Here is a 26,538-nt window from a genome sequence, read left to right as displayed (position 1 = left end):
TGTTCATTTATTTTAAATATTAATTTTTCATTGTTTAATTTAGTTAAATTATCTTCTACTATATTAAGGGGTAAAAAATCTTTTTTCATTAATAATCTAACTCGAAGATGCAATCTGATATTTCCATTTTTATAAAATTAGCTTTATTTTGTTCTTTGTTGTAAACAAAATTCAGTTCTGTAGTGTTTATTTTTTACCTGATAACTGTTTCATTTATTCTAAAATGTTTTCAATAAATAAATTTACAACAAAATTTACCTCCGATGATTAAGTACCTCCTTTGGTTTTGAAATTTGAAAATGGTTATTTTGCGCCAAATAACGCATTGGTCGCGATCATCCTACTGTGCTCTTGGCTGCTGTGACGCATGCGCACTGAAAAAATTGTATGATAGCGCCATGCAACTTGTAAGGGAATATAACAAAATGATGACATCCCCACCACTAAAAATTGGGCGAGTTGTCAGACTTGTATATAAGTCCATGATTTTTACATTGAGTCGTGTATCTATTAACTTGTTATTTTACAGTGATTTCAAGTAATATCATAATATCTATAAATTGTGTCATTAATTGAAACGCATATTTTGATAAAATTTACGCGATTAAAATTGTATTAAGTTTTGATAATTATATTTAATAATAATCAATTTCACATTATAACTAAATTAATAAAATTTTTTTTATGTGGAAAGGTCAATCAATGTATTTTTATATTAACCAGTGTGTATAATAAAATGTTGATTCTGTGTAATATAATTAAATAAATCGACAACAATTTTGCTTAAAAAATAAAATTTAATTCATGAACATTATCATAACCGCGAAACTGATTAATATTAAATAATGTTTAAATCAAATCAGGAACCAGACATACCTGCAGCACTAGGTCTGTTATCACATTTAACAAACGATGAACTGAAGGAATTATTAAACGATGATTCAAAATTTGAAGATATTGTAAAAGATGTAAAGCAGGTAATTAAATTGTTACTAGAGGTATTTTACGTTTCCAATTTATAATTTTTCTATGTGTGGAATTTTATGTAATTCACATCTTTTCTTTCTATCAGTTTAAGAATTTAGAAACTGAAAAAGAATTATTAATGGCAAGTAATACATCTCTGGCAGAGTTTAATTTATCAAAACAACCAGAATTACAAGAAGGTAAACAAATATTAAAGGAACTTAGTGAAAAAGGAAGTAGATTATGCATGAGCGTAAAAGAAAAATTGGATGAGATAAGTATGTATTCTTTCTTTTTCCCTGTACTAGTACTAGTTATATATTCTATATAATATATAAATAATAACTAACACTTATTATATTTTTTCTAATATTTACAGAAAATAAGTCTGGGGAAATGACTGCTGATACTGCATTAGATTTATTGCAAACAGCAGCAGCGGAAATTGAAGAAGAATCGGAAGTATGACTTAATACTATTATAATTATTAATACATTGCCATTCTCATATTTCATTTTATTAATTTTTATTATATTTATATTTCTTCTTTTATCATTCTTTTCAGAAAGATTTATATGAAACTCATTTGTTTGGCAATGTGTTAAAATTCTTGAACATAATTTGTGATTTCTACAAAGTAATATTTGTATTTTTTAATATACAGACCATAGCTGAAAAATTTCTGGCTGGAGATATGGAAGTAGATGAATTTTTAGAACAATTTTTATCACGTCGAAAATTAATGCATCTACGTAAAGTTAAAGTAGATAAATTGAGAGAGTTAATAAGAAAATCACATACTGCTGTTGGTCCTGGATATCCAATAGCTAGTAATTTTAGAAGTCTAGCTCCTGCTGTTCCTTATCCAGCTGGACCTGTTTCAATGCCAATGCCTGTACCATCTGGTTTTCCATATTTTAAACCATACTAAGTTACATTTATTACAATACAGCATTGTATTGCAATCAGTTAAGTTTTTAAATATTGAATTTTCTTTAATGTATAAGAAATACGTAATTTTAATTAACAATATTTTTAAGTGATTAACGCATATAATACATCAAAATATTTGTAACATTTAATTAATAGATAATATAATTAAGATAATTTACAACCAATGTATTAGATTTTGTAATGTTATTGTGATATATTAAAATAGATTCGTTTTCTGAAATAAATATGTTAAAATATATAATATAAACTGTATGTACACGTTTTTGATATTGGGGTTAATGAAATAAACATGTAAATGTTATCATGTTCTACATAGACATATTTTTCATCATAATTTTCTTCTTATATCGTGTTCTTTATGTAAATAAAGACTAATTTTAAACATACAATTGTTACTTATTTTTATCATGTTCTACATAGACATATTTTTCATCATAATTTTCTTCTTATATCGTGTTCTTTATGTAAATAAAGACTAATTTTAAACATACAATTGTTACTTATTTCTATGCTTCTGTGCAACTTTAAACTCCTCATATTTCCTATTATTTATGCGTTCATAAATGAAGATTACTATTGTCATCAATATTATTAAAATTATCATAACAAGTAGATCTTGACTGTTGTGTGTACTTCCCATAATTTCCATATTTATATTTTTTTTTTCATTTGTTAATAGACTCTTTTGAAATGTATCACTATAATGTTGCTGTACCCACTCATCAAAATTAAAAATGTTTCTAGGTTGATTTTTATATAGTTGGATGTTTTTTGGTTTAAACCTCTCATATCTTTTATTTTTCAAACTCTGCAAATCCTGATTAATTAGTTGAGTTCTATCATATTGTTTACGTGTTTCATATTTACTAAGTACGTCATATGCATTTGAAATTTCATGAAACATTTCTTTTGCAGATTCACTTTTATTCTTGTCAGGATGAAATTTTAATGTCAATTCATAATATGCAGACTTTATTTCATTATAAGTTGCAGTTGGTTGCAATCCCAACGTCTCATAATGCGTTTTAGTCTTCGTAGTTAGATTTGCCATTACAGGTAGTGATAACATAGATTGTTTTACACATTTAAACAGAACTCCTTTATTTACATCTATCAAAAGGCAATGAATAAGCATGTTCTTCAACGTTTAGTCTTTATTACTATAAGCTTATTTTCATATACTGTGAACAGTAAAGATTATTTTATAAATTTATGTACACTTTGTCATATCTTATAGCAAAATATTTCATGTTTTGTTAAAAGATTGATATAATCTATAACCTAAAAAGAAAAAAAGAATAGTTAATTAAATGTTACAGTATATTAGAAATTATGAGTAAAACATTATTATGTATTAATATGAAATTATCATATTAGCTAACCAACATAACCATTGTCTGAATATATAAATATATCTATATTCAATAGTATTTGCTTTATACAAGAGTATATTATTATCATATATTACAGTAATCAATATTAATTTGATTGGATCTCTTCAAATTTATGGCATATTATGTATAATTTATTCGTAATGTTTTGTTTTTAGACAATTTTTATGAAATATAATTTCTAACAAATTGATATTGAAAGACCTTTATGGACTTACAAAATTAGACAGAATATCGGTAATTATCAGAAATGTTGTAATCTAGATTAATAGTCAGGTACAAATTGTTACATGGTTTTTTGGATAAAAAGATAAATTGTTGTTATCGGTAAATTATGATATATGTCTTCAATATTAAATAAATAATCTCTTTGTTTTGTCACACGCATTTATTTAATTAACATTAATTAATTAATTTAATGAAATCTTACCACTTTAGAAACTTAATAATAAACGAATAAAAGATTATTTGAATATTGTTTAGTAATTAAAGTAAACAACACTCTTTTGTTAGAACTAAGCAGATTACAAGTAAATATATATGTATATAATAAATAATCTGTGTTATTAAATATAGATTATTGTGACGTAAAATATATCTAAATATAAAACAGAATATCAGAATTTTATAACATTTAAATGTTGCGTCAAAAATAATAGAACAGATTCGCGATCATCTTCATGGTATCAAGGCAGATACACAATAGTTTTATCATTGAGATGTTAGCATAATGAATGTTTATTTATTCCATAATATCGAATATTTTTTATGGCATAAAAAATGTAAATAATATATTATTCTCTTTTATGTAAAAAAAGACCATTGCATTCTATTTAGTTGTCACATACATGAACACTTCGTAAAAATAATTACTGGCAGATCTACGTGTAAATCTACATGTAAACTTTCCAAAAGAACTATTAAATTTATTTTGATTATCATACGATTGTATGGATCAGGTTAACTGGTGATGATAAGTGTACTAAAAATTTAATCTATGTAAAATGTTTTGTATGTGGCTAAATGTTAACGTAATTATGTGTGTGTATTATGCTGCAATGGAACATAATATGATTTTTTATTGAGTTAAGAAAATATACATATTATTAAAAAACATTAACAATGCCAAACCGAACTGAAATTGGTAAATAAATTAATTTATATATATAAGAGGAAAAATATAAAAAAATAAACATTTTATTTAAATTTTATATTTAGGTGTTATTCCTGATAATTTAAGGCACGAGGAAACAATAGTTCAAATAGCAGAAGCTCTCGACAATCTAGATTCTGCTGTTAATTATATATTTGAGTCTATTGATAAAAGGCTTTTTCAAAATGGTCAAAGGTACTTTTCTTCTATATTACTAAATATTTTAGGAATTAAAATTTTTTTAATTTATACAAAAATGTTAATACATTTTTTTTCTAGATTGTCAAATGTTAAAGATAGGGCCACAAAACTTCAAGATCGATTAAAATATTTACAAACTAACTTAAATTTAAAAGCTGTAAAAATGTTTTCTGCTGCAAGGTATCCTGCTAGTCACACATACAAAGAATATGAATTGGCTATACCGCCTCAGTGTGATGATATCAATAAGATACCAAAAGTTTACAAATGTTCTGTACCTATAAGAGATATTCCTGAAACATATCTATCTTCTAATTGTAAAACAGAAGATGGCCAATATGTATCAAATAATAATCTGCAAGAAAAGCTACAATTTTATCATGTTCGATCTAAATCTAATAAAGAACTTTATACAGATAACAACGAAGTGACATTCCCTTTTGAATTATCTTCGATCAATTCTCTATTGTTCAGTAGTATGGACAATCCATATAAGATATCTACTAAACAGACTTCCCACAAATTAAATGACAAACAGCAAATAGAAGATGCACCAGATTCAATTATACAACCATGGTTATCATCAGAAATGGATTTATCTAGTAGTTATCTATATACACCAACCTTAGGAGAGGTAAGATCTTTTATTAAAATTTAATTTTAATATTGTTTAATTACAATATATTACTTATAAAATGTAAAGAAGAACATATACAGAACATATGGTCACATGAAATATTCTATCATACAGGTGCCACAGATAAATGTGCCGCTAATACTTCCGGATCTACCTGGAATTGTAGACGATGAAAAATTCGTTTTAGATTTTAATTCTCAAAGTCCTATTGCACCTTCCTCAGCAGTAACCACTCCTACCGTTCGGCTTGATCTACCAACTCCAACATCAACAATAGACGAGAAGGATTCGAGTACAAAACATGACCGAACTATCCCAAACTTACCTGGCTTTGCCGATACCGATTTCTCAAAAGATTCTACTGAGCCTGCTCCACCACCTCCTCCTCCTCCCTTGATCGCATCAGACACGTCGACTTCTGCTTCTTCGAACTCTAAGACTGATAGCCGTTCCTCATTAGTCTCATCGTTGTTAGATCCATCGATACCACCGCCACCGCCACCGCCACTACCACCGCCACCTCTTTCTCCTCCACCGCCTCCACCGCCACTGCCTCCAGCTGAATCCAAAACAACCATTCCTGAATCTCAAACTAAAGATTCAGACAAAAAGAAAATTGTTAAGGATCTGAATAAAGCAATCAAACCGGATGTCAGATCTAATTTAATGGAAGCTATTCGCAACGCTGGTGGTATAGGAAGGGCGAAACTGAGACATACTGTACCACCAGAGGAAAAAGAAGGAAATCGTTGGTCCTCTGCATCCGTTGGAGGAGATTTAATGGCTGATTTGCACGCAAAATTAGCACTCAGAAGGAAGGGAATCGCTGGGTCCGGAGGTAGTGCTCTCGAAAGAATGTCCAGCTTGATTCCTCCTCCTCCCAAACCAAGCGATGCAGTTGCGTCAGATAGAAATTCGGCCACCAGCGAGTATGACTCTCAACCAGATACCGATGATTGGGACGAGTAACGCTACTCGATATTGTTAATTATGTACAGTTTCTAATTCAAATTTCATTCACTTATCATATTTAACATTTCATGTATAGTTCCATTCATAAATTATTGGAAACTTACTTGGGAAATTTATAACAAAATAGAATTTATGTTATAAAATAATCTAATTTTGTAAAACATGTTAGTGTTTGTATATTTGTTAATTGTATATATACATATATTATGCAGAAAAGATCTAAAATTATACATTGAATTCATTATTTTTAATAATTATATTTCAAATTCATTTTTTGTAATTTTTATTAACGATTTCATTAAATAATTTCAATTTTAAAAACTTGTACATTTATGTACATTAAAGTTTTTTGACAATTTTTCCCTCCATTGAACTTTGCTCTTGTTTTATCTTTTAATCTTCTTCACATAATCCTAAAAAAGAATACTTAATTACATGTGGTGAAAATAATGCCCAAAGTTGGAATTAAAAGGGTTCCTGGGTGTCTTTAGTAATAGTAAAGACAATTAATTGAATTAAAAATAAATTCTAATAGAATTTTACCATTTTTCTAAAATGGAATCTTCGTTATTGTCATCAGCATTCGACAGTAACATAATAACAGCGTATTCTTATCGGTTTTGATTTAACACTTGACCCTAGATTAGCGGACCAATCGTCTGTAGGTTTATAAATGTTAGTTGCACCATGGAATTTGCAGTTTTTGCTTGGATGTTCCTGTCTTTGATATTTCAGTTATCATCTCTTTATTAAATTCATTTAAGCTTTAAATTCTTAGTTAAATTGTGATTTAACTTTACAAGTTAATTTTCGTCTTATTTTTGCCATTCTTTACAAATAGATAACTTTTATCTCGCAAACATTGTTATAAACTATATAATATGAACTACGTACCAGTTTTCGAAGGAGTGTCATATTCTGTTTAAATTTTCTTATTCATACGTTGTTTAAGCATGTATTACTTTGATCCACGTGTGTTGAAAATTTAAGATAGTGAAACCGAGTTTAACCGAGAAAATGAGAATTATTTATAAAAGAAGATATAGAAAAAATTGTTGGAACAATGGATAAATTTTGAACGGTGTTTTATCAATAAAATCTTTCTGATTAACTAAAAACTAAATATTATATTAAAGTGAATAATTAATTTAAAAATCCACAATTAAAAAGATTTAAAAGATTCGAAATTTTGGTAGAAAATGTTGGGACATTAAAACATACTTCATGGCATTATGTATTTAAGAAGAAGAAGACAATCATTTCTACGTTCATTAAAATATCAGAGACGAATTAATTTGAAAGGATCTGAAAAAATTAATCAAATTAATTGCAATTGAATTTGAACAAAAAATGGGGAGTGATTTTTGTTATAGTCGCAGTCCAAAGTGTCGTACAAATGAATAATGAATTTATCGATATCGGTATCAAACGCTGTTGATATTTGAACAACAGAATGGATTAAAGTGTAAGATGTATGGTGTTATGATAGAAGAGAACGAATGACATAATATGTATTTGTAATTCGTATTAATTACTGCAAAAATTAAGGGTGCACACATTTTACACATGACGAACGAAATGTATGATGAAGATTAATCTTCATAATTCTTGATATTACAACGTATCTCTCGTTATTTGACTACTTCTTTTTTTATTAGTTTTGCACACTTCTACATCTGTATACTGATGATATAATTGTATGAGTTACAAAATCATTAATTTGAGAAAGCTTTGGGTAAAACGATAACGCTAAAACTCTGGCTGTTCAATGGTCATTCTTTATCTGTGCTTGCATTTTTCTTCTTTATCATCTTGGTACCATTTCAGTTTTAAATATTTGACTTGTTATATTTTTGTAGAAATCAGTTATGATAAAACTTTGTTTTAAGAGGTTCCGATCGTACGTGAATTCTGATTTTAGGGAAATGTAGAAAATAAAAGAAGACATTTCATTTACTAAAATAATTTTTACTTTATGGTTTATTATCAAGGTAAAGCTATATTCTATTAAGATAAATTCTTTTTTTAATCATTTATAAGGTCATCATTTCTTTCTAATTTGGTATTAATTCGTCGTGTTTTTATAATAATTTTTAAATTCCAAATATAATTCCAAATTTAATTATTAATTATTTATCAATTCATTTGATACCAGAATTTCTAAAAGTATTGAGATACATTATGGAAAATGGAATAAAAACGATTAGTTCTATGGAACTGTCCAATTCGCGGGCAAATATTTCGAATGAAGTGGAATTGCCGATTGATATGCGTTTCAACGAAGGCCACATTGTTAGTATTGTCTTTTACAGCGTGTTAATGATAATATCTGCAATCGGAAACACGACGGTGTTAGTATTAATTATGCGTCGCAAACGTGTATCCAAATCGAGGATACACACGATGTTAATGCATCTTGCGATCGCTGATCTACTTGTAAGTATAATTTAGTATATTCTTCTCTCTTTATCAATATTGAAATATTATAATAAACTTTAATTATAATTGCATTATAATTGCAATAGCTTTGGTTTGTAATTTATAACTAAATTTTTCGAAGATCGATAACTTTTTGCATGAAAATCTAGTGATCCCTTAATTTTTCGTAATGTAGTAGTAGATTAATTATGGTAATTTTTCTTGAGAAAATTAATTAACGCGTTCGTAATTACAAGCTAATATCGTAACAATTATATCGTTAAAAATTTCACTACCGACACATACCATAGATAGACTATAAAATAAAAGTAAGGTAAGATACTACGTACAATTTGCCTCTATGTATTAACAAACATTAATACCATGCAATAATGCTACGTAAATCAATGATCTGTGTACAGAGTATTTTCCATTCAAAATAATCGAACTAGTTTAATATCTTTTATAAATAAATAGAAGGAGGAAAATACATACTACATAGAAATAAGTTTTATTAAATGAAATTGTATTAACCTGAAACAATTTTCAGGTAACTTTTTTAATGATGCCACTCGAAATCGGTTGGGCGGTCACAGTCTCCTGGAAAGCAGGAGACGCGATGTGCCGAATAATGGCTTTTTTTAGGATGTTCGGTCTGTACTTATCATCTTTCATTCTGGCATGCATAAGTATAGACAGGTCAGTTTAATTTTTTAAAGCAATCTTATTTTTTCTATTTTTTCTTTCTTTTCTCACTCAATATAGTAAAAAAATTGTACTGACCATTTTAGGAAGCTTACGTCGCATTTCTTTTTTGTAGCTCTCAATTGTTGAATCAACTAATTTTTAAATTTTTCTATACAAAAAATTACAAATGTAAAACTTACATTGTTTATATATTATATATTATAATTTATTATAAATATAAAAAATAGTTATAAAAAAGAAATTCTCATATACTATTGATCTGCTTTTACATTTCATAAATTCATGGATAAGGCAATGAAATAAAAAATAAAGTAATAATGAATTCTATTTTTAGTGGCATCATAGTTAAATTTTTAATAATTTTTTACAAAATTGAAATAAAATATTACTGAAAAATATTAAATTTTCTAATTTCAGATATTATGCAATAATAAAACCATTGCAATTGTGGTATATTAATAGAAGAGGAAAAATTTTGTTATGCTTCGCTTGGGTGGGATCTGTCTTGTGTTCAATGCCTCAGGTATGATAATTATAAATAACTGATAAAAGTGGAGAATCTTACAATTTCTAATTTAGTTCAAAATACACATAGTATATCTACCGTAATCTTTTTCTTCCTTAGATGCTAGTATTTCACCTGGAAACTCATCCAAATATCACATGGTATTCACAGTGTGTCACGTTTAATGCATTTCCAACATATACTCACGAAATAACTTATTCTCTCTTTGGAATGATCATGATGTATTGGTTTCCCCTTGTCGTAATAATATACACCTACGCGAACATTTTACTGGAAATATGCAGAAGATCGAAAAATAGCGAAGGTAATATATATAAATTTTAGTAAATTCTTATAAAATCAGAAAACAATTTACTTATTTTTCATGAAATAGTAAATGGTTAACGAATTTCAGATAAAATTCGTCGTTCTTCTATGGCTTTTCTTACACGAGCGAAAATACGAACATTAAAGATGACGGTGATCATTGTTGCTGTATTCTTTATTTGCTGGACACCATATTACGTAATGAGTCTTTGGTAAGTGCTATTACTCGTTAATAGGAAAACATATGTATTAGGACATTGAATCCTAAAGTATCCTATATTATATACATAAGTCTATCTGACATTGAAAAAAAAATATATCTAAATGTATAGGTATTGGATTGATCGAAATTCAGCATATAAAGTTGATCAACGAATCCAGAAAGGTCTCTTTCTATTCGCATGTACAAACTCCTGCATGAATCCTATTGTTTATGGTGCATTTAATATTAGAGATCGTAATAAGGTAAATATTTCTTCTTCTACTCGATAACTATATAAATAGATATCTATATAATTTAATGTTATTTCAGACATCTGTAAGACCAACTACTATAGAAACTCGAGTCACTCCATTGTCACTGTCACTCAAGCTTCTTGATTAACGTTTACTTTTCTGTAAGAGATGTTAATTAGAATTGTAAGTTAAGTCTAGTCCTCAATATCAAACTTAACTGTGATTGACCATATACTTCAGAAAATGATATTTGCTATAATTAAGTACTAAATATTAATAGCTTTTTTGGATGAAGACCAAATATGTTGTAAGTTATTCTTACAATAGGGTTGGATTCGAATATCTGAGAATACAGGTTCGGGATGAATCGGAAGAATTCGGGTGAGATCCTGCCCGAATCTTTCCAATCCGTCCTGAAGCTTGGATTTCCAAGTCCCTTACAACCTTAAGCACCTGTATATATTTAAAATAATAATTAAATTATTAAACTTCTCTAAAGTAACAATACTATTTATTCACTCATTTGTATGAAATTTAAATAAAGTTATTTTCTTACAATAAAAAATATTAATAAAATTGATAGTTCTTCATATAATTGACATAAAGATTTAACAGTCACAGAAAAAACAGAGAATTATTACAAATTATATATTTACTTTATTTTATTAGTACATAACTTGTGATAAGACATTCCTTTTATTTTTTTACATTATGCTAAGTAACTTCTTGCCTGAAAGTGTGTTTTAAAAAATTAAAAACCATTACAAAACTACATCAGTAACATGCTCTCTTAAGAAGAATCAGTCGAAAACGGAAGCACACATTCTCATATTATATCGATAATTTAAGCGAAATGCACTCTAAAATGATTAAAACATATACATTCCTTGCAACCGTTTAAGACGCATGTCCACCAATCACGCTAATAGTTTATAAACGTTTGCAAGCCTATTAACCAGTCAATGCACAGATGGAACACGTATGCACGCAAATATTTACTAACATTTGTAAATTCTTTCCAATAATTTCGACAGAAGAAATATAATAAGATCCTAAACCAGTATTGTCCACACGAATAGCACCTCATGTGGTTGTGGATTTCTTATAAATCACAACTATCAAACAAACAAAGGCACGATGAAGAGACAAGACTACTATTGTCTTCAAAAACTAGCTTTATCTATCCTTATTTATTAGTATTTGAGCGATATTTAATAAATATTCACCACCAATATTTGCTAACATCTCTAAATGCTCACAAACATTTGTAAGCATTTTGCACGATCGGTGGATACGCGAATGTGTGCAGCAATCTCTTTTTTATTTCGAGCAGATATAGGGAACCTTTATTTAAAGAAAGTGATTTTACTAATCTTATTCTACTACTCAAAAAATAGATAAACTAGGAGCGAACTTAAATTTATCTAAGATAAGATAAGACAAACCATGACGTGTCAATATACTTGGCATTATAGGAAGTTATATGAATATATGAAAGAATTAAGTATTTTAATAAATTATGTTATTGTATTATATTAAAACAGTTTCATTGAAATTGTATCAAAATGAGCAGTTTCTTCATTTCATTAATGATCATGACTTATTTACGGTTTCAAATGACAATATAAGTCTTATTTTAGCGCTGTTAAGATTTTACAGCCCTATTTTTTATATAAGTATTTTATAACTGTTATTTTAAAGTAAATTTTAAAGAAAAATTTACAATATGATTTTTACGCATTTTTGATTTTGCACAAATATTCGAGTTATTTATAGTAGGGAAATATAAAACACCATGTATCGTAAACACAATTTTTTGTATAAAAGAATAGTCAATGCATAGATAGATTTTTGCCAAAAGTCTTTAATGAGTATAGTTTAATTCAGCATGAAACGTCTCATATGCAAACAGCACCAGTACTTACGTTTCTTCACCACTTTGGATGAATTTGATGGAAAGACCACTGTTGATACGTATTATTGATATCACATGGCATTAGTGATAACTGTTGAGTTTGAGGATGAAGTGCCATGCACTTCTTGTGCACTCTGTGTAAAAGCGTCTTCGTTTTCTGCAAAAGTAATATATCATTTATAATAAAATAAAAAATTGGGCAATAAAATGGTAACATATTTATTGACATTTACCTCATCGTATTGCCATGGACCATCTACAGTCCCTAACCGGCAAAATACGAATTTCACTCCTTGACTATCAGCAGATATGCATCGTTCTCCGACACCTAATTGACCTTTAGCGTTTAATCTAATTAACTGAAAAATGAAACTATATAAATCATAATTCATAAATAAAGAATTTTGCTTAAAAAGAGATATAAAAAGTAAAAAATTACCTGATTATTACCAAATCCATGACAATCAGTAGTAGCCATTAAACTAGGAGGCGAATGACTCATTGTATCCAAACACATTCCTGTCGCTATGTTTCGCAACTAAGATTAAAAGGAAAATAAAAAGAGAAGAAAAAATTCAGTGACATGTAGAAACACACATAAAAAATTACGACATAATATAACATAAAAAATTATAGAACATAATATAACATAAAAAATTATAGAACATAATAGAACAAAAAATTATAGGCGATAGATATTGTTATTATTACCTCTCCCCAGTGAATATTAGGTGGTAATTCGGGAAATTTATCGAAAACATCATAAGCAACATTTTCCATATACCATTGAAAACTTTTACACCTTTTCCTTCTTTTAAATTCTAATTGCTCTGATATATCACCATGATCAAGCAATTGCGCTAGTGGTTCCCTTGTATAAAAGAATTCTTTATATTTATCATCAAACCAAGTTTCAACAACTCTTTTATAATTCTAGAAAGAGTTAACGATTTTTATAAATTTATATTAAATCATATGTTATTTTATATCCTTCAAATTAATTTATACCCATAAAAATGTTTTACTTACTATGGTTATCAGCGGTCCTTTTTTTTTTTGAGCCAATTTTCCAAATGTATAGGGCATAAACCCTCTATACACATGACCAACGTGCGAACATGGTACCCAAAGAATATTTCCCCCACATTGCCATATTTTAAATGATAACTCAAAGTTTTCTCCACCCCACACAAGCAATCCGTCATCATATCCACCCAACGACAAAAAGTATTCACGATTTATCGCAAATAAGCCACCAGCGTGAGTAGGAGACCTGAAATGAATTATTCCTGATATATGAATGTAAAATAACTTCATTCTACATGTCAAAGAATATTTTTTAAAATGTGAGTTACTTGTATGGCATGCTGTTATAAGGTCGAGATTTTTTCTCCCGTGCAGGAAGTTCATTTTCTTTATACAGCATTCCCCATTCAAAAATACCTCTATATAAATGTCCTTCTTGATACACAGGTCGATACTCAAAGGTCTTATGGTCAATGCCATCGATAATAGGAACTGTCATCACAGTTCTAGAAATATTTAAAAGATTTTAATAAATTAACTTTCAGATGAATAATAGAGAATTTATTATTTGATAAAAAATTACCTATCAACAGCTATTGGGGCTAAGAGAGGTGGTAACCAGTTAACATTAACTTCACAATGTGCATCCAAAAACACTATAACTTCACCCTTAGCTTCACGTGCACCACGTGATCTCGTTCTTATTAAACCTTCTCTTTTATCATTTCTTATTAATTTTACTTTACCTTCCCACCGTTCTATATATGAATCTAAATCTCCTTTTAAATTATCTATAAAAATACATACTTGTTATTACTTTTATTTTGATACTCTTACCATATTACTGCTATTCACCTTTATCAGAAAAGTCATCTACAAGTAAAATTTCTTCTAAAAATTGTGGGGGAGTACGATTTATCACACTGTGGACAGTTCTCAGTAATACAGACCAACCTTCATTATGAAATACTATAATTACACTAGTTCGGGGGAGTACTTCTGGATAATTCCAGTGTTTACATCTGTAAACAGAATAAGTGAAAATCTAGTTTAAATATTACTGTTATAAAATGTTTAATTGTAGCAATATTGATTTACTCAGGCATTCTTGTATCAAGGATCGATCTATCTAATGAAATTTCATCCGAGCACACCATATTCATGCCGTAATCTATTTCTGATTGTTGAACATCATTCTGTTGATCATCCCTAAGGATATAAGGTTTCCCTCCTTCTCCAGGTCCACTTCTAATTGATACATGCTTGAGTTCAAAATTACCAAGCTCTTTTGATAGAACTGGTACCTATAGAATAGTAGTTCATATAAAATACATTTATATAAAAGTATAAAAAACATTTTATCCTTTACTTTAATAGAATTTCTTCCTTTAGTTCCTTTTTTAAATGTAATTATTGTTTTGAATGTATCTTTATCATACTATGCTAAGTATAATATACTATAGGTGACATACTTATATTATTAGTCATTTATATGAGAAAATTTCAATGAATAAATTATTACAGTTCATTTTTGTAATTTAGCTTAAGACAAGATTGCTTTTAATAGGATGTTGATACTTTTATGTTTAAAAAATTATGTTTATATAGTATAAAAATAATTTAATATTATATTTACCCGTTTAACTGATTTTAGACTATCTGACCAATATTCCTTTAAATTGTTAATAGGCTTGTCAGAAAAAAAGTTTATAACAATATACAATGTGTAAAGCAAAAATATGCTACAGATAATAATACTGAAAAGACGATTTCGCCTGAGCTGTACAATTCTCATTTTGTTTAAGATAATCACACCTGAAATAAAAATTTGGCAATAACATTTTTATAATTCATAACATTATAATCGGAGAATTTATCTCATTATATATTGAGAAATCTACATAAATATAAAATAAAAAATAATCTTTGGGTACATGACAAAAATAACTGATAAAGAGGAGAAAACGAAGTATGCAACGTACATAGCTGAAAATAATTAAAAAATTAAAACTTAAAATAGTGTTATTGCTTCAATACTCATTTAATCACTACACAATCTAAATATTTGTTGAAATATTGTAGTAAAGAGCTAAAAAGAAAATATCTTTAATTACCTCAATTAAAAATACATAAACATATGAAATAGAATATGTATATTTCAGTAAATTAATCTTTTGAATATATTACAATGATATTAAAAATTATATCATAATAAACCGAATCATTATTCAAAGAATCTGAAGCTACGTTGCTTCACACCACAGCCAACGTGTCTTTTGCACACACTTAAGTACTTACTTACATACATATGTACGGGAAGAGTGTATATAAATACATATGTACTTACATGCTTCTATCTTCTACTTTCGCATAAACCAATATGCGTTCGACATTTTTAAATTTCAATCAAAAAATTGATTAAAATATCGCTATCTGGCGTTCATTGGTATTGTACGAACTTGGTGGAAACATTGTACGCTATTTGAAAAAAAATGTATTCTCTGAAAACCACATACTATTTTTTCATTATACAAATTAATAAATTTACAAATGTTATCTTGTTAATCAAAGAAATGCAAATCCTATAATATTTACATAGTTTATATTGCATTGCATTATTGAGAAATATATAGCATCTATTAAAGTTTTATTACATAAACATCGTAAAATTGCATACGATGAATGCTTGACACATTGTTATGATAATTTAAATAATATATAATACAGTTACTTATAAAATTTTATTACTAAAATAAGATTAAATGAATATAATCAATTCAGTAAGCGTTTAGAAATAAGAAATATTTTTCATGCAATAATACTGTGTTAATTGTCTAAAATTTGGTTTTGTTATCTCTGTTAGTTCTTTCAACTTAGACATGGAATGAAGTTATAGAAGTAAATAAAAATGTATTGAATATTTGTATCTCGGTAGCACTTTCAACCGGGAAGAAATAGTACCTACAACTATTTACTTAAGTATCCAAGATTTTCTAAACGAACATATAAATACTTCCCTCGATAGCTATACTTACTCGGATAAAATTTCTACTTTTTAGCAAATCATAAAGAATTACTATATATCAATGTAAAATCTTTTGATATATGTACTTATAAATCATTGTAATATTTTACACTTTTTCATTATAACTATGATTTCAATTAAACTAGTATTAAATATTTTTATTCAATTGCATATTTCGCATCAAATGAATAGTGTCATAGAATTTTTATGAAACTAATACAACCATACGAGTCATACGACTGAATGGAGATTGTTAGGAAAAATAAAATACGCTTTCTTCTCAATATTTTCTTTCCTTTATCTCTAAAAATTTTATAAATATCATTAATATGTTATGACGACCAATCAGAAGACTGAACAGCTTCGAACCGGTGCAGTATATCTGCATGCATGTTTAGGTGTGAACTGGACTCGACAGATGTGGATTTCGTTTATTTTCAAAATTCGTGATTCTATCTTGGACTAAATGATGGCATTACTGTAATTTCAATTGTCGCCTATAACTCGAATGGTCTTTATTGGAATTGTACGTATAAGAATAAAATTGAAAGTGAAAAATGAAAAAAGTCGGGACAACTGCATTTTCACAATGAAGATATTTGATTCATATAAAATAAATCTGATTTGATTGACAAAAGTCTAAAGTTTCTCTTTTGAGCATGACTTGTTTGTAGAAATTATCTATTAAAGTGCTTCTTTACTGAAAATTTTGGGGTTACTTAAAAACACAAATGGTGAGAGGATAAATTTTCTTAATCATATATATTCGTTATCGTTGATTATTTGAGTAAAACAAACATGATAGGATTTTGTGCGCCACGATACGGTGAAGTGGAAGGGGTAAACAAATAGCTAAACAAGTCTATACAAGTCTATACTAAGCTATATGTCTCATAACGTCATCCATATATAAATTGACAACATTTAGTTTCTTCACAATTTTTGTAATTTAGTAAATAAATATCCTTGCATTAGATTTTATCGCGTGTGTAGTGTTTTTAATTATATTATTTCTCTTCGTATTTATCAGTGTTATTTATATATGCGATAATACTTATAATTGAAATTCAATCACTTTGAATTTTTTCTATAAATTCATTTTATTTTTAAGTAACAATGTCATTGTGCAATTAAGGCTTCTTTTGACACAGAATTAAAGATCTATTCTATGTTTTATTCTACAATATACATTCTTGTAAAATTAACTTATTTTTCATCTATTTTTTTGTATTACATGTATAAAATTGATCCTGTCAGTCTGATCCTGTGATCTGCAAAAATTTATACTCTGCTGTTAAACAATTAGCAGACAGTGAAATCGAGTTAATAAAAGCTATAGAAAATTCAGAGAAGATAAATAATAGAAATATTAAAAATACTATGTCTGTGACAGATAAGAAAAGTGCCAAAAATTCTGCAAAAATGTTTAATGTAAGTATAAATTTATGAAAAAATAACAATTGATACTAATTGTGTAATTTAATCAGGTTCGTCCATCTGCTGCTTTAATAGCAGCTAAACATGAAGCAACACAACGTGTATTACAAAGAAAGAAATCTAACAATGTTTTTGTACATGATATATATCAAAAAGCTATTGATGCATATAATATAAAAAGGAAGGAAACTGGCATTGTATTTGATCGTTCTATGACAGAACATAAATGCCTTTGGGATCCAAGTTATCCAGAATGTCCTGCTAGGTTGATAAGAGTTATGCAGAGATGTGAGGAGTTAGGTTTAATAAATAGATGTAAATTCGTTACACCAAGACAAGCCTCAGAGGATGAAATACTAATGAAGCACAGCCAAGAACAGATAGATATTTTGAAGGCTACTGATGAATGTACAGATGTAGATAGTTTAGAATTATTATCATCAACATATGATGCCATTTATATACATCCTGTATGTACTTATTTTAAATATAAGATCAAAATGTTAGATTTAAATATTGATTTATTTAAAATTGTTCTAGTCTACCTATCAATTGTCTTTGTTAGCTGTGGGTTCAACAATAAATTTAGTGGAAAGCATTTGCAAAGAAGAAATTCAGAATGGTATGGCCATTATAAGGTAATGTAGTAATGCTTGATTGATACATAAATGAATAAATAATAATAATATAATTGAAAGTTATATTTTTTTATTTCTTAAAATATTTCAGGCCACCAGGACATCATGCAATGAAATCAGAATATTGTGGATATTGTTTCTTCAATAATGTCGCAATTGCTGCTGAAAAAGTTTTAAGTAGCAATTTAGCTAGTAAAATTTTGATTGTTGATTGGGATATACACCATGGACAAGCTACTCAGCAAATGTTCTATAATGACCCACGGTATGTAAATACTTTCGAACTTTCTCTAAATGTTTTTGAATAATTTTTGTATTACTTGGAAATTCTGTACAGAGTAATTTATTTTTCAATTCACCGTTATGAAAATGGAGAATTTTGGCCAAATCTTAGAGAATCTAATTTCCATTTTGTTGGAGATGGTTTAGGAGAAGGATATAATTTTAATGTGCCACTTAATAAAACTGGCATGACCAATGCTGATTATTTAGCCATATTTCAACAAGTTTTATTGCCAATGGCCTATGAGGTAGTATATTATTGCAATTTATAATAATCCAAATAATGTAATATTAATGCAAATATATTGTATAAAATATCAATATAATTTTCAATGTGATTTATATAAAATAAGCCAATTTTAATTATTCTAGTTTCAACCTGATCTTATAATAGTATCAGCTGGATATGATGCAGCGTTGGGCTGTCCTGAGGTAAAATAATAAATATTACTTGTTAACTTTTTTTTTATCTTAGTTTAATTCAGATCTTGTGATTGTCTCGGCTGGATTTGATTCCGTGATTGGAGACAAAAAGGTTGATATATATAATAAATTTAATGTTGTTATATATATCAATAAATTATAGATAATAATTTCAATGTTTTCATTTTATGATATCCAGGGTGAAATGTTGCTAACACCTGCATGTTATGCTCATTTACTATCATCATTATTGAGTTTAGCCTCTGGGAAAGTTGCTGTTATATTGGAGGTATAAAATATATTTTCATTTTGTTATTAAATTTTTATTGCATATTTATAGCTTTCAAATATGCTTTCATTATATTTCTCGTTACAGGGTGGTTATTGTTTAAAATCATTAGCAGAAAGTGCAGCATTAACACTACGTACTTTGTTAGGTGATCCATGCCCTATGTTAGAAACTCTTACATTACCTTCAATAAGGTAAACCTGAGAATTCTTAGTATGACATATGCAATTCATTAATTACGTTTATATTTAACATGATTTTAGCGTACGTGATACCATTTTAAATACAATTTATGCACATAAACCATATTGGAAATGCTATCAATACCAAGATACATACAGTATTAATAGTACAACAAATAATAAAGGAGGAAGTACTAATCAATATTTACCGGTAGTTACATTCAAGTAAGAAATTAAACTAATTTTAACAAGAATTTTATTGTATTTAATTATTATATAAAAATACCATTTATATATTTATTTTAGAGGAACTGATATTAAGCCTGAAGTGTATGAGACTCGAAATTGCTACCCAACTCAAAATAAAGAAGTTATCGAAATGATAGAAAAGCAGTTAAATGCATTAATACAGTGTAAATATCAAGTTTAATAGTTAATAATAATTAATCCTATATATAACAACAAATTATATAAATTTAATTTTTTCTTTAGTTACTAATTTATCTAAAGCACCTAACAAAGTGTGCATTGTTTATGATGATAGAATGTTAAAACATTGTGATATGTCTAATGATAATCATCCAGAAAAACCACATCGTATTAATATTATTTATAAAAAATATCAAGAGTGCAATTTACTTGATCGATGTTATGTGCAACAGGTATGTTCATGTATTCACTTTGCATTATTAAATCTCTTTTATTAACACTAAATTTTTTATTTGAAATATTACATTTTGTTCGTTGATTATTTTAAAGGGACGAAGTGCAACAAGAGAAGAATTAATATTAGTCCATTCAAAAGAATATATAGATTCAATAAAAGATACAGAAAACTTAAAACCAAAAGAGCTAAAAAGGCAGGCAGAAACTTATAATTCGGTTTATTTGCATCCTGAAACCTGGACAAGTGCCTGTATATCAACTGGATCATTATTACAAGTAGTTGATAGCGTATTAAATGGAGAAAGTCAATCTGGTATTGCTATTGTTAGGCCTCCAGGCCATCATGCTGCAGAGAATACAGCATGTGGTTTTTGTATCTTTAACAATATTGCTGTAGCAGCTAGATATGCGGTAGAATTTCATCATGTAAAAAGGTATTATAATTAATTTTCTTTTAACCGTTTGAGTCCCAGAGATCTTTGAAAAAAACAGAGTCGAAAAATTCCGAACAGCCAGATAGCGCTTGTCTTAATCGATTGCGAAGAGAAATAAGCGGTGCAATAGCGCTCGTCATATTTGTTATTTTATGAAATACATCTATATTATTATATATGCGTATTATTAGCTTATAAATACTTCAAGTTTTGTTCAATAAAAATTATTGGGAAGATAACAATGAAATAGAAAATACCGTCAATCGTCCGTAGCGTTCAAATGTACTGGGACATTTCGACACAAAATCTAAACAGCGCGATCGCGCTGCTTGGGACTCAAATGGTTAATAACGTACAATCTTAGTACAAAGAATAATATAATTTTTCAGAGTATTGATAGTAGATTGGGATATACATCATGGTAATGGAACTCAATCCATCTTTGAGGAAGACCCTAAAATTTTGTATATGTCTGTCCATCGTTATGATAATGGCAATTTTTTTCCAAATTCTAAACGAGCAAATTACTCTTATGTCGGTTCTCTATCAGGAGAAGGTTTCACTGTTAACATTCCATGGAATAAGGTTGATTTTAAAAAATATGCTATAGAATAAGTTACTTAAAGCAAATTTATCATCATATATTATTTATGTGTTATATAGAAAGGAATGGGCGATGCAGAATATATAGCAGCATTTCAACAGATAATAATGCCAATTGCTTATCAGTTTAATCCGGAATTAGTCTTAGTTTCTGCGGGTTTTGATGCATGTATTGGGGATCCTCTAGGAGGTATATATGCAATTTTATGTCTTTTACAACTGAGAAAAATTTAGATATTTAAATATTATAATTAAAATAATAAATTTAACTTAAATATTTTTTTTTTAAGGTTGTTTCGTGACACCAGAAATGTACGGACACTTAACACATTGGCTATCTTCTTTAGCTAATGGTCGTATTATTCTTAGTCTTGAAGGAGGTTACAATATTAATTCAGTCGCGCATGCAATGGCTATTTGCACAAAATCTTTGCTTGGTGATCCTTTACCGATATTAGAGAATGGACAAACTCCATGCGCGAGCGCTATTCATACTATAAATAATGTTATAAAAACACAAAAACAATATTGGGCGCATTTAGTATTTAATTTATCTTTACCGAAAGAGAGAGTACTTCCTAAGCCCAAAGTTCCACATATAAAGACAAATGAACGTGTTATAGACAGTGAAGAAATATTAAAGCATTCAGAATCTAAGATAGCATTGGAAGAAATAGAAACAGAAAAAATGCAAACTAGGCAGAAGAATCTTACAACTTGGAAGCTGATAAATAAAGTGGCCTCACAAGAAGATTGTGAGAAATTACAAGAGTTTCTTAAATCTGTACATGAGCGATGTACACATACGACAATTAATACTTCTTATAATGACGAAGGTATGGTAGGTTAAAAATATATGTGTAGTCATGTTGTATAGGATTATTGTATAGGATTATTTTTATAGGTTCCAAGTATACAAAGAAATGCATGAATCAGGATGAAGAAGAAGAACATTCTGATGAAAATATTACCAATATTGCTGCTGGTAGTAGTGGTGAACAAGGCGAAAGAGCAAGTGCGCAAATGACTGGAAATAAAAGTTTACATGATTATTTGTTGGAAAATTCGCAAGTAATTAATATTTAAATTTTGACATTATAAATATTTATTTAAGATGAATTGTGATTTTTACAATTGGAATTTATTTTCAATTTTACAGGCATTAGTGGATGGAGACATGTTTGCAGTGATACCTTTACGAGAATGTCCACATTTGGATAGTGTCAAGGATGTACCAGTTTCTGGAATTGATATATATTCACCATGTATAGAATGTGAAAGCAATGTTGAAAACTGGATCTGTTTACAGTGTTATACTGTTCACTGTGCTCGTAGTATTAATCAACATGGTTTAATACACGCTGAAGAAATGGAACATCCATTGGCCCTAAGTTTCAGTGATTTATCAGTTTGGTGTTACAAATGTGAGGCATACATAGATAATGTGGTAAGTTATAATAAATTTTTTTGAAGATATTCATTTTACTATAATTTTGTCTGTACAATACGTTTGATAATGTTTATAGCGATTATTTGCCGCGCGTAATGCTGCACATCAAAGTAAATTTAATGAGGAATTACCATGGACATATGAAATATAAATGATAATTGAAATAAACATGTATTTAAGAAAAATTTATAATTAACACTGTGTATTTTATAATATTTGTAAATCTATAAAATACACATTTTAATTTCCGTATCATGTTTAAATAAATAAATAAATTTTTCTATGCAGGATAATAATCATTGAATAAGTAGTATATTCAAGATGGAACTAAATAATTTTATTGAAAGTGAAATTGTAGATTATAATGTAACACATATTGATTTTAATATTACAACATTATTTAGTTTAAATAATTTTTGTACATATATTTACTTTTATTTTTAAAAATTTTAATAATGCATATTTTAAATATCTTATATGGATCCTAATTTAGGATAATCTTACGAGTTGTTTAATGTAAGTTTTAAGTATAATATTGCTTTACTGTTAAGAATTACAAATATGTTTTCATATTATATGAAGTAATCATATATTTTTTCTTATTATAGTAACAAATGTACTTATTATATTGACTAAATGGTAAATAAATACGTATTACGTTAATTTAACGATTAATTTAAAGTATTGTAATTATGAATTATAATAATTCCTTTCATGATATATGTATATTTTTATATTTATTATCTACTAAATACTCAATTCGTATTAATAACAATTGAAACTGTTGAAAAACCTCAAGTATGTTATCCATAATTTCAGTCAATCTATTCACTGAAAATGTGGTTAGATTTGTTAAACGCGTAATATTTTTAACGGCTTTTGAAAACGGTAATTTTTCAACTGTAATGTGTGGATAAAATTTATGTGCAATATGATAATTGAATAAATTTATACTATTTTGAATAAAAATAAACTCTTCCAAATCTGTAGCAGGAAGAGCATAATACAATCTATATGGTACCTTCTTGGTGACATACTTATATTCACATTCACGAAGTTTCGAAGCAATAACATTACATACATCTCTTAAAGATTTTGATCCTTGTTCATAAAGATAAAAATCTTTTATTAATTTATACTTATGATTTGCACTACTTACATATGTCTTTTTGGTATTTCTTAAATGTAAAAGTGCTGTTGGTACAGAATAAGTGTGAGATGTAAATAAATGTATATGCGTAAGATCTGGTTTTGCTTTTAATTCAGTTGCTATATGAGATGATAAGGGTAAAACTCCACCTTGATGAGCAAATCCATAGAAGAACGTTAATACAATATTACATATAAACCAAAAAATCTGTAGTTTATTCAACTTATTTCTTGTTGTAAATGCATTTGAGGACTCATCATTTTCTGCAATACGTGCGATAGTGTCAACTCCTGATGTTTGACTTATATTTGGTGCATACAAAAAAGTTAAAGGTAACAATATTGGTATAATAAACCTAGGCTCTTGATGAGGAAATATTGATAATAATATGATAGGTGTAATAAAAGATGTTGTCATTAAACCAACAACACTTTGTATTCGTGGCAAATTTAACCATTGTGCTTTTAAACCACTGTAAATGACAATTGTCCTAATTATTTCGATTTATTAACTTTTTGTGTAATATTGATTGTAAACAATACTATTGAGATATTTACCTGTATAATAGTTTTCCAAATGTACAAAGGCCAATAACTCCAAGAATATTATATAAAAGGGGTACATTTACTATCAAATGTAAATAATGAGGATGTAAGCCATGATCCTGTAGGTTTTTAGTATTTGAATTGTATCTGAGAAAATTCAGTGGTGTTACCACAAAGTTATTCATGCTAATGTCAAGATTACCTATCTCTGCCATTGTTAAATAACCAAAATAGAAGCTATCAACTAAAATAAAGAAAACAGTGGTAGGTATTCCACAGGCAATGAAGGTGAATATTCGAACATGAAAGTCTCCAAAACCTACAGTTTTTGAACCTAAACCTCTCTGTAGCCAAAAGAATATAGGAGCAAAGGCAAATGCAATGAATGTTGGTCTATTGAATATACCAATCACAGTAACTGTTGCAATTTTTATACAATGATTTAAAGAATGTGGCGGCAATGTAGTTTTAAGTTTGTAGTATTTTACTCTTTCTATACCAGTTTTTGCTTCATTATATTTATCTGATAGATAATCACTTTGAACAACTACCTAAAATGATAAATATTACACTTTATGAACCAGTCTATAAATTCTTATCATAATAGTACATATGTTAGTACCTTTTCTGAATATGCCATAGAATATGATGTATAATATAATAATAAAGCTGTTAACACCAGTTCAATAGTATTTGATAATGTATGAGTGGCATAAACAAGCATAACATAGGAACTGGCATAAATGATCAGTCTTATTTTGTAATTTTGACCATATATGTAACAGATTTTATACAAACAATAATCTGATATAAAAGATAAGCCACACACTAACAGACGTGGAGATGATATAAGAAAATATGGCGATTTCAATGATATACCCAAATAAAAAACTGTATATTTCGAAAGTCTCTTCAAAATTGAATATGGCATACCAACTATGATTTGTGGTATTAAAACAGTTCTTACGGGAAACGTTGAATTAAATTCCCACGGTTTGTTGACATCAATGTCAAAATAATCCCCTACAAAATATAAATTCCCCCCATAATTTGTTTATATTATAAATTAACATATAAACATATAAATTAATCATGTTATTCCTAGACAATAACATCATTGTACTTACCAGATATGACTTCGATAGATTGAAAATATTCGTCAGGATGAATATATCCTGTTTGAGGAATAAGAGTTAATATGATTCTTAAGATTACTAAGATCCAATAAAGGCTCATTTTTCTTTTTATCGGTACAGCAGGTTTGTATTCATCTATGGATCTACGATATTCATTTTTAAAATGCATTTTTGTTAGCAAACAGTCTCGAGCAACAATTTTTCACAGGATGTCAATTTATCAAGGTTAAAGAAATTAGTAAGACTCTTTGATTATCATTATTTTTTGATTATTAGAGGATATATAATATATGTTTCAGTCAAATAGTATTTTGTATTATTACATTATCTTTATTCAATCAAATAATAGTTAATTTGAACATATTTACAACATGATATTCCCTCTTGCATTGTCGCATTATAGCACATATAAAATATGATTATACCATACAACGAACAACACAGATTATAAGCGTTAGAGACGACATAACTATAGTACGAATCTCTGTAGCATGTATTGCATACTATCATACCAAAGAATAGAGTCTGACCATATTCATACTACATATCTATGTCACATCATATAATTTGTTCTTATTTATTTTACTTTTTCTTGAAACAGGACTGATATGAAAATTAAATTTTGTTTATGATTCATTGACGACGTAAA

General features: G+C 27.9%; 7 protein-coding genes and 1 long non-coding RNA gene across 16 annotated transcripts; 4 read left to right on the top strand and 4 right to left on the bottom strand.

The window, feature by feature from the left end:
* Positions 1-455: 455 nt before the first annotated feature.
* LOC126865534 (vacuolar protein sorting-associated protein 37B-like) lies at positions 456-2,309 on the top strand. The gene is made up of 4 exons (XM_050618161.1): positions 456-977; positions 1,073-1,244; positions 1,346-1,428; positions 1,631-2,309. Exons 1-4 carry the CDS (start codon positions 846-848, stop codon positions 1,895-1,897), a joined length of 654 nt encoding a protein of 217 aa, XP_050474118.1. The 5' UTR covers positions 456-845; the 3' UTR covers positions 1,898-2,309.
* A 67-nt stretch (positions 2,310-2,376) lies between these two features.
* Positions 2,377-3,880, bottom strand: LOC126865535 (dnaJ homolog subfamily C member 30, mitochondrial-like). 3 transcript variants are annotated; one of them, XM_050618163.1, is made up of 2 exons: positions 3,742-3,880; positions 2,377-3,201 (listed from the first exon to the last, which is right to left on the bottom strand). In XM_050618163.1, the coding sequence occupies exon 2, from the start codon at positions 3,053-3,055 to the stop codon at positions 2,417-2,419; it is 639 nt and encodes a 212-aa protein (XP_050474120.1). In that variant the 5' UTR covers positions 3,056-3,201; positions 3,742-3,880; the 3' UTR covers positions 2,377-2,416. The 3 variants fall into 3 exon arrangements, with proteins under 3 accessions (XP_050474120.1, XP_050474122.1, XP_050474121.1); XM_050618165.1 differs by lacking the exon at positions 3,742-3,880 and adding an exon at positions 3,530-3,697; XM_050618164.1 differs by lacking the exon at positions 3,742-3,880 and adding an exon at positions 3,303-3,506.
* A 259-nt stretch (positions 3,881-4,139) lies between these two features.
* On the top strand, positions 4,140-6,601 carry LOC126865518 (WASH complex subunit 1-like). The gene is made up of 4 exons (XM_050618128.1): positions 4,140-4,455; positions 4,530-4,659; positions 4,744-5,299; positions 5,417-6,601. The coding sequence occupies exons 1-4, from the start codon at positions 4,434-4,436 to the stop codon at positions 6,269-6,271; spliced, it is 1,563 nt and encodes a 520-aa protein (XP_050474085.1). The 5' UTR covers positions 4,140-4,433; the 3' UTR covers positions 6,272-6,601.
* Positions 6,512-10,408, bottom strand: LOC126865541 (uncharacterized). The gene is made up of 4 exons (XR_007689584.1): positions 10,282-10,408; positions 10,005-10,196; positions 6,818-7,579; positions 6,512-6,687 (listed from the first exon to the last, which is right to left on the bottom strand). It is a non-coding gene; the product is annotated as an uncharacterized LOC126865541 (long non-coding RNA).
* LOC126865525 (adipokinetic hormone/corazonin-related peptide receptor variant I) lies at positions 7,577-11,255 on the top strand. Its single transcript, XM_050618149.1, has 9 exons — positions 7,577-8,089; positions 8,196-8,265; positions 8,430-8,710; positions 9,243-9,391; positions 9,818-9,923; positions 10,026-10,230; positions 10,321-10,444; positions 10,565-10,697; positions 10,765-11,255. The coding sequence occupies exons 2-9, from the start codon at positions 8,250-8,252 to the stop codon at positions 10,834-10,836; spliced, it is 1,086 nt and encodes a 361-aa protein (XP_050474106.1). The 5' UTR covers positions 7,577-8,089; positions 8,196-8,249; the 3' UTR covers positions 10,837-11,255.
* A 67-nt stretch (positions 11,256-11,322) lies between these two features.
* On the bottom strand, positions 11,323-16,880 carry LOC126865513 (N-acetylgalactosaminyltransferase 7). 4 transcript variants are annotated; one of them, XM_050618122.1, is made up of 12 exons: positions 16,665-16,879; positions 15,977-16,107; positions 15,266-15,444; positions 14,728-14,933; positions 14,485-14,651; positions 14,213-14,420; positions 13,959-14,135; positions 13,633-13,876; positions 13,315-13,536; positions 13,043-13,141; positions 12,837-12,962; positions 11,323-12,760 (listed from the first exon to the last, which is right to left on the bottom strand). In XM_050618122.1, exons 3-12 carry the CDS (start codon positions 15,422-15,424, stop codon positions 12,620-12,622), a joined length of 1,749 nt encoding a protein of 582 aa, XP_050474079.1. In that variant the 5' UTR covers positions 15,425-15,444; positions 15,977-16,107; positions 16,665-16,879; the 3' UTR covers positions 11,323-12,619. The 4 variants fall into 4 exon arrangements, with proteins under 4 accessions (XP_050474079.1, XP_050474080.1, XP_050474077.1 ...); XM_050618123.1 differs by lacking the exon at positions 15,977-16,107 and having other exon boundaries at positions 16,665-16,880; XM_050618120.1 differs by lacking the exon at positions 16,665-16,879 and having other exon boundaries at positions 15,977-16,624.
* A 165-nt stretch (positions 16,881-17,045) lies between these two features.
* On the top strand, positions 17,046-23,721 carry LOC126865504 (histone deacetylase 6). 4 transcript variants are annotated; one of them, XM_050618099.1, is made up of 19 exons: positions 17,046-17,388; positions 17,912-18,085; positions 18,142-18,561; positions 18,632-18,729; positions 18,821-18,994; positions 19,067-19,259; positions 19,384-19,443; positions 19,634-19,723; positions 19,811-19,917; positions 19,987-20,130; positions 20,212-20,318; positions 20,398-20,567; positions 20,665-21,005; positions 21,395-21,590; positions 21,669-21,798; positions 21,899-22,444; positions 22,513-22,679; positions 22,768-23,055; positions 23,135-23,721. In XM_050618099.1, the coding sequence occupies exons 1-19, from the start codon at positions 17,386-17,388 to the stop codon at positions 23,207-23,209; spliced, it is 3,483 nt and encodes a 1,160-aa protein (XP_050474056.1). In that variant the 5' UTR covers positions 17,046-17,385; the 3' UTR covers positions 23,210-23,721. The 4 variants fall into 4 exon arrangements, with proteins under 4 accessions (XP_050474056.1, XP_050474055.1, XP_050474058.1 ...); XM_050618098.1 differs by having other exon boundaries at positions 17,049-17,180; XM_050618101.1 differs by lacking the exon at positions 17,046-17,388 and adding an exon at positions 17,467-17,598.
* On the bottom strand, positions 23,374-26,395 carry LOC126865509 (GPI mannosyltransferase 4). Its single transcript, XM_050618112.1, has 4 exons — positions 25,881-26,395; positions 25,376-25,776; positions 24,766-25,304; positions 23,374-24,680 (listed from the first exon to the last, which is right to left on the bottom strand). Exons 1-4 carry the CDS (start codon positions 26,056-26,058, stop codon positions 23,771-23,773), a joined length of 2,028 nt encoding a protein of 675 aa, XP_050474069.1. The 5' UTR covers positions 26,059-26,395; the 3' UTR covers positions 23,374-23,770.
* Positions 26,396-26,538: the final 143 nt, after the last annotated feature.

This window comes from Bombus huntii, chromosome 5 (genome assembly GCF_024542735.1).
Source record: "Bombus huntii isolate Logan2020A chromosome 5, iyBomHunt1.1, whole genome shotgun sequence".
Classification (NCBI taxonomy): Eukaryota; Metazoa; Arthropoda; class Insecta; order Hymenoptera; family Apidae; genus Bombus; species Bombus huntii.
Note: the sequence above shows the minus strand (reverse complement) of the source record. Positions and strands in the feature narration are given on the sequence as shown.

What these genes read in the sequence shown, in the direction of transcription:
- LOC126865534 (XM_050618161.1), top strand. Translation starts at nt 846, where the DNA reads ATGTTTAAATCAAATCAGGAACCAGACATACCTGCAGCACTAGGTCTG. An exon ending in TTGTAAAAGATGTAAAGCAG is followed by an intron (nt 978 to 1,072) that starts GTAATTAAATTG and finishes TCTTTCTATCAG; the next exon opens with TTTAAGAATTTAGAAACTGA. An exon ending in AGAAAAATTGGATGAGATAA is followed by an intron (nt 1,245 to 1,345) that starts GTATGTATTCTT and finishes TAATATTTACAG; the next exon opens with AAAATAAGTCTGGGGAAATG.
- LOC126865513 (XM_050618123.1), bottom strand. Translation starts at nt 15,424, where the DNA reads ATGAGAATTGTACAGCTCAGGCGAAATCGTCTTTTCAGTATTATTATC. An exon ending in AAGGACCGCTGATAACCATA is followed by an intron (nt 13,537 to 13,632) that starts GTAAGTAAAACA and finishes AACTCTTTCTAG; the next exon opens with AATTATAAAAGAGTTGTTGA. An exon ending in CTAATATTCACTGGGGAGAG is followed by an intron (nt 13,142 to 13,314) that starts GTAATAATAACA and finishes TTTTAATCTTAG; the next exon opens with TTGCGAAACATAGCGACAGG.
- LOC126865525 (XM_050618149.1), top strand. An exon ending in TTGCGATCGCTGATCTACTT is followed by an intron (nt 8,711 to 9,242) that starts GTAAGTATAATT and finishes AACAATTTTCAG; the next exon opens with GTAACTTTTTTAATGATGCC. An exon ending in GCATGCATAAGTATAGACAG is followed by an intron (nt 9,392 to 9,817) that starts GTCAGTTTAATT and finishes TTCTAATTTCAG; the next exon opens with ATATTATGCAATAATAAAAC.
- LOC126865535 (XM_050618163.1), bottom strand. Translation starts at nt 3,055, where the DNA reads ATGCTTATTCATTGCCTTTTGATAGATGTAAATAAAGGAGTTCTGTTT.
- LOC126865509 (XM_050618112.1), bottom strand. Translation starts at nt 26,058, where the DNA reads ATGCATTTTAAAAATGAATATCGTAGATCCATAGATGAATACAAACCT. An exon ending in CTATGGCATATTCAGAAAAG is followed by an intron (nt 25,305 to 25,375) that starts GTACTAACATAT and finishes TTATCATTTTAG; the next exon opens with GTAGTTGTTCAAAGTGATTA. An exon ending in TTTGGAAAACTATTATACAG is followed by an intron (nt 24,681 to 24,765) that starts GTAAATATCTCA and finishes TGTCATTTACAG; the next exon opens with TGGTTTAAAAGCACAATGGT.
- LOC126865504 (XM_050618098.1), top strand. An exon ending in TTAACATTCCATGGAATAAG is followed by an intron (nt 21,591 to 21,668) that starts GTTGATTTTAAA and finishes TGTGTTATATAG; the next exon opens with AAAGGAATGGGCGATGCAGA. An exon ending in AGGCATACATAGATAATGTG is followed by an intron (nt 23,056 to 23,134) that starts GTAAGTTATAAT and finishes TAATGTTTATAG; the next exon opens with CGATTATTTGCCGCGCGTAA.
- LOC126865518 (XM_050618128.1), top strand. Translation starts at nt 4,434, where the DNA reads ATGCCAAACCGAACTGAAATTG. An exon ending in CTTTTTCAAAATGGTCAAAG is followed by an intron (nt 4,660 to 4,743) that starts GTACTTTTCTTC and finishes TTTTTTTTCTAG; the next exon opens with ATTGTCAAATGTTAAAGATA. An exon ending in ATACACCAACCTTAGGAGAG is followed by an intron (nt 5,300 to 5,416) that starts GTAAGATCTTTT and finishes TCTATCATACAG; the next exon opens with GTGCCACAGATAAATGTGCC.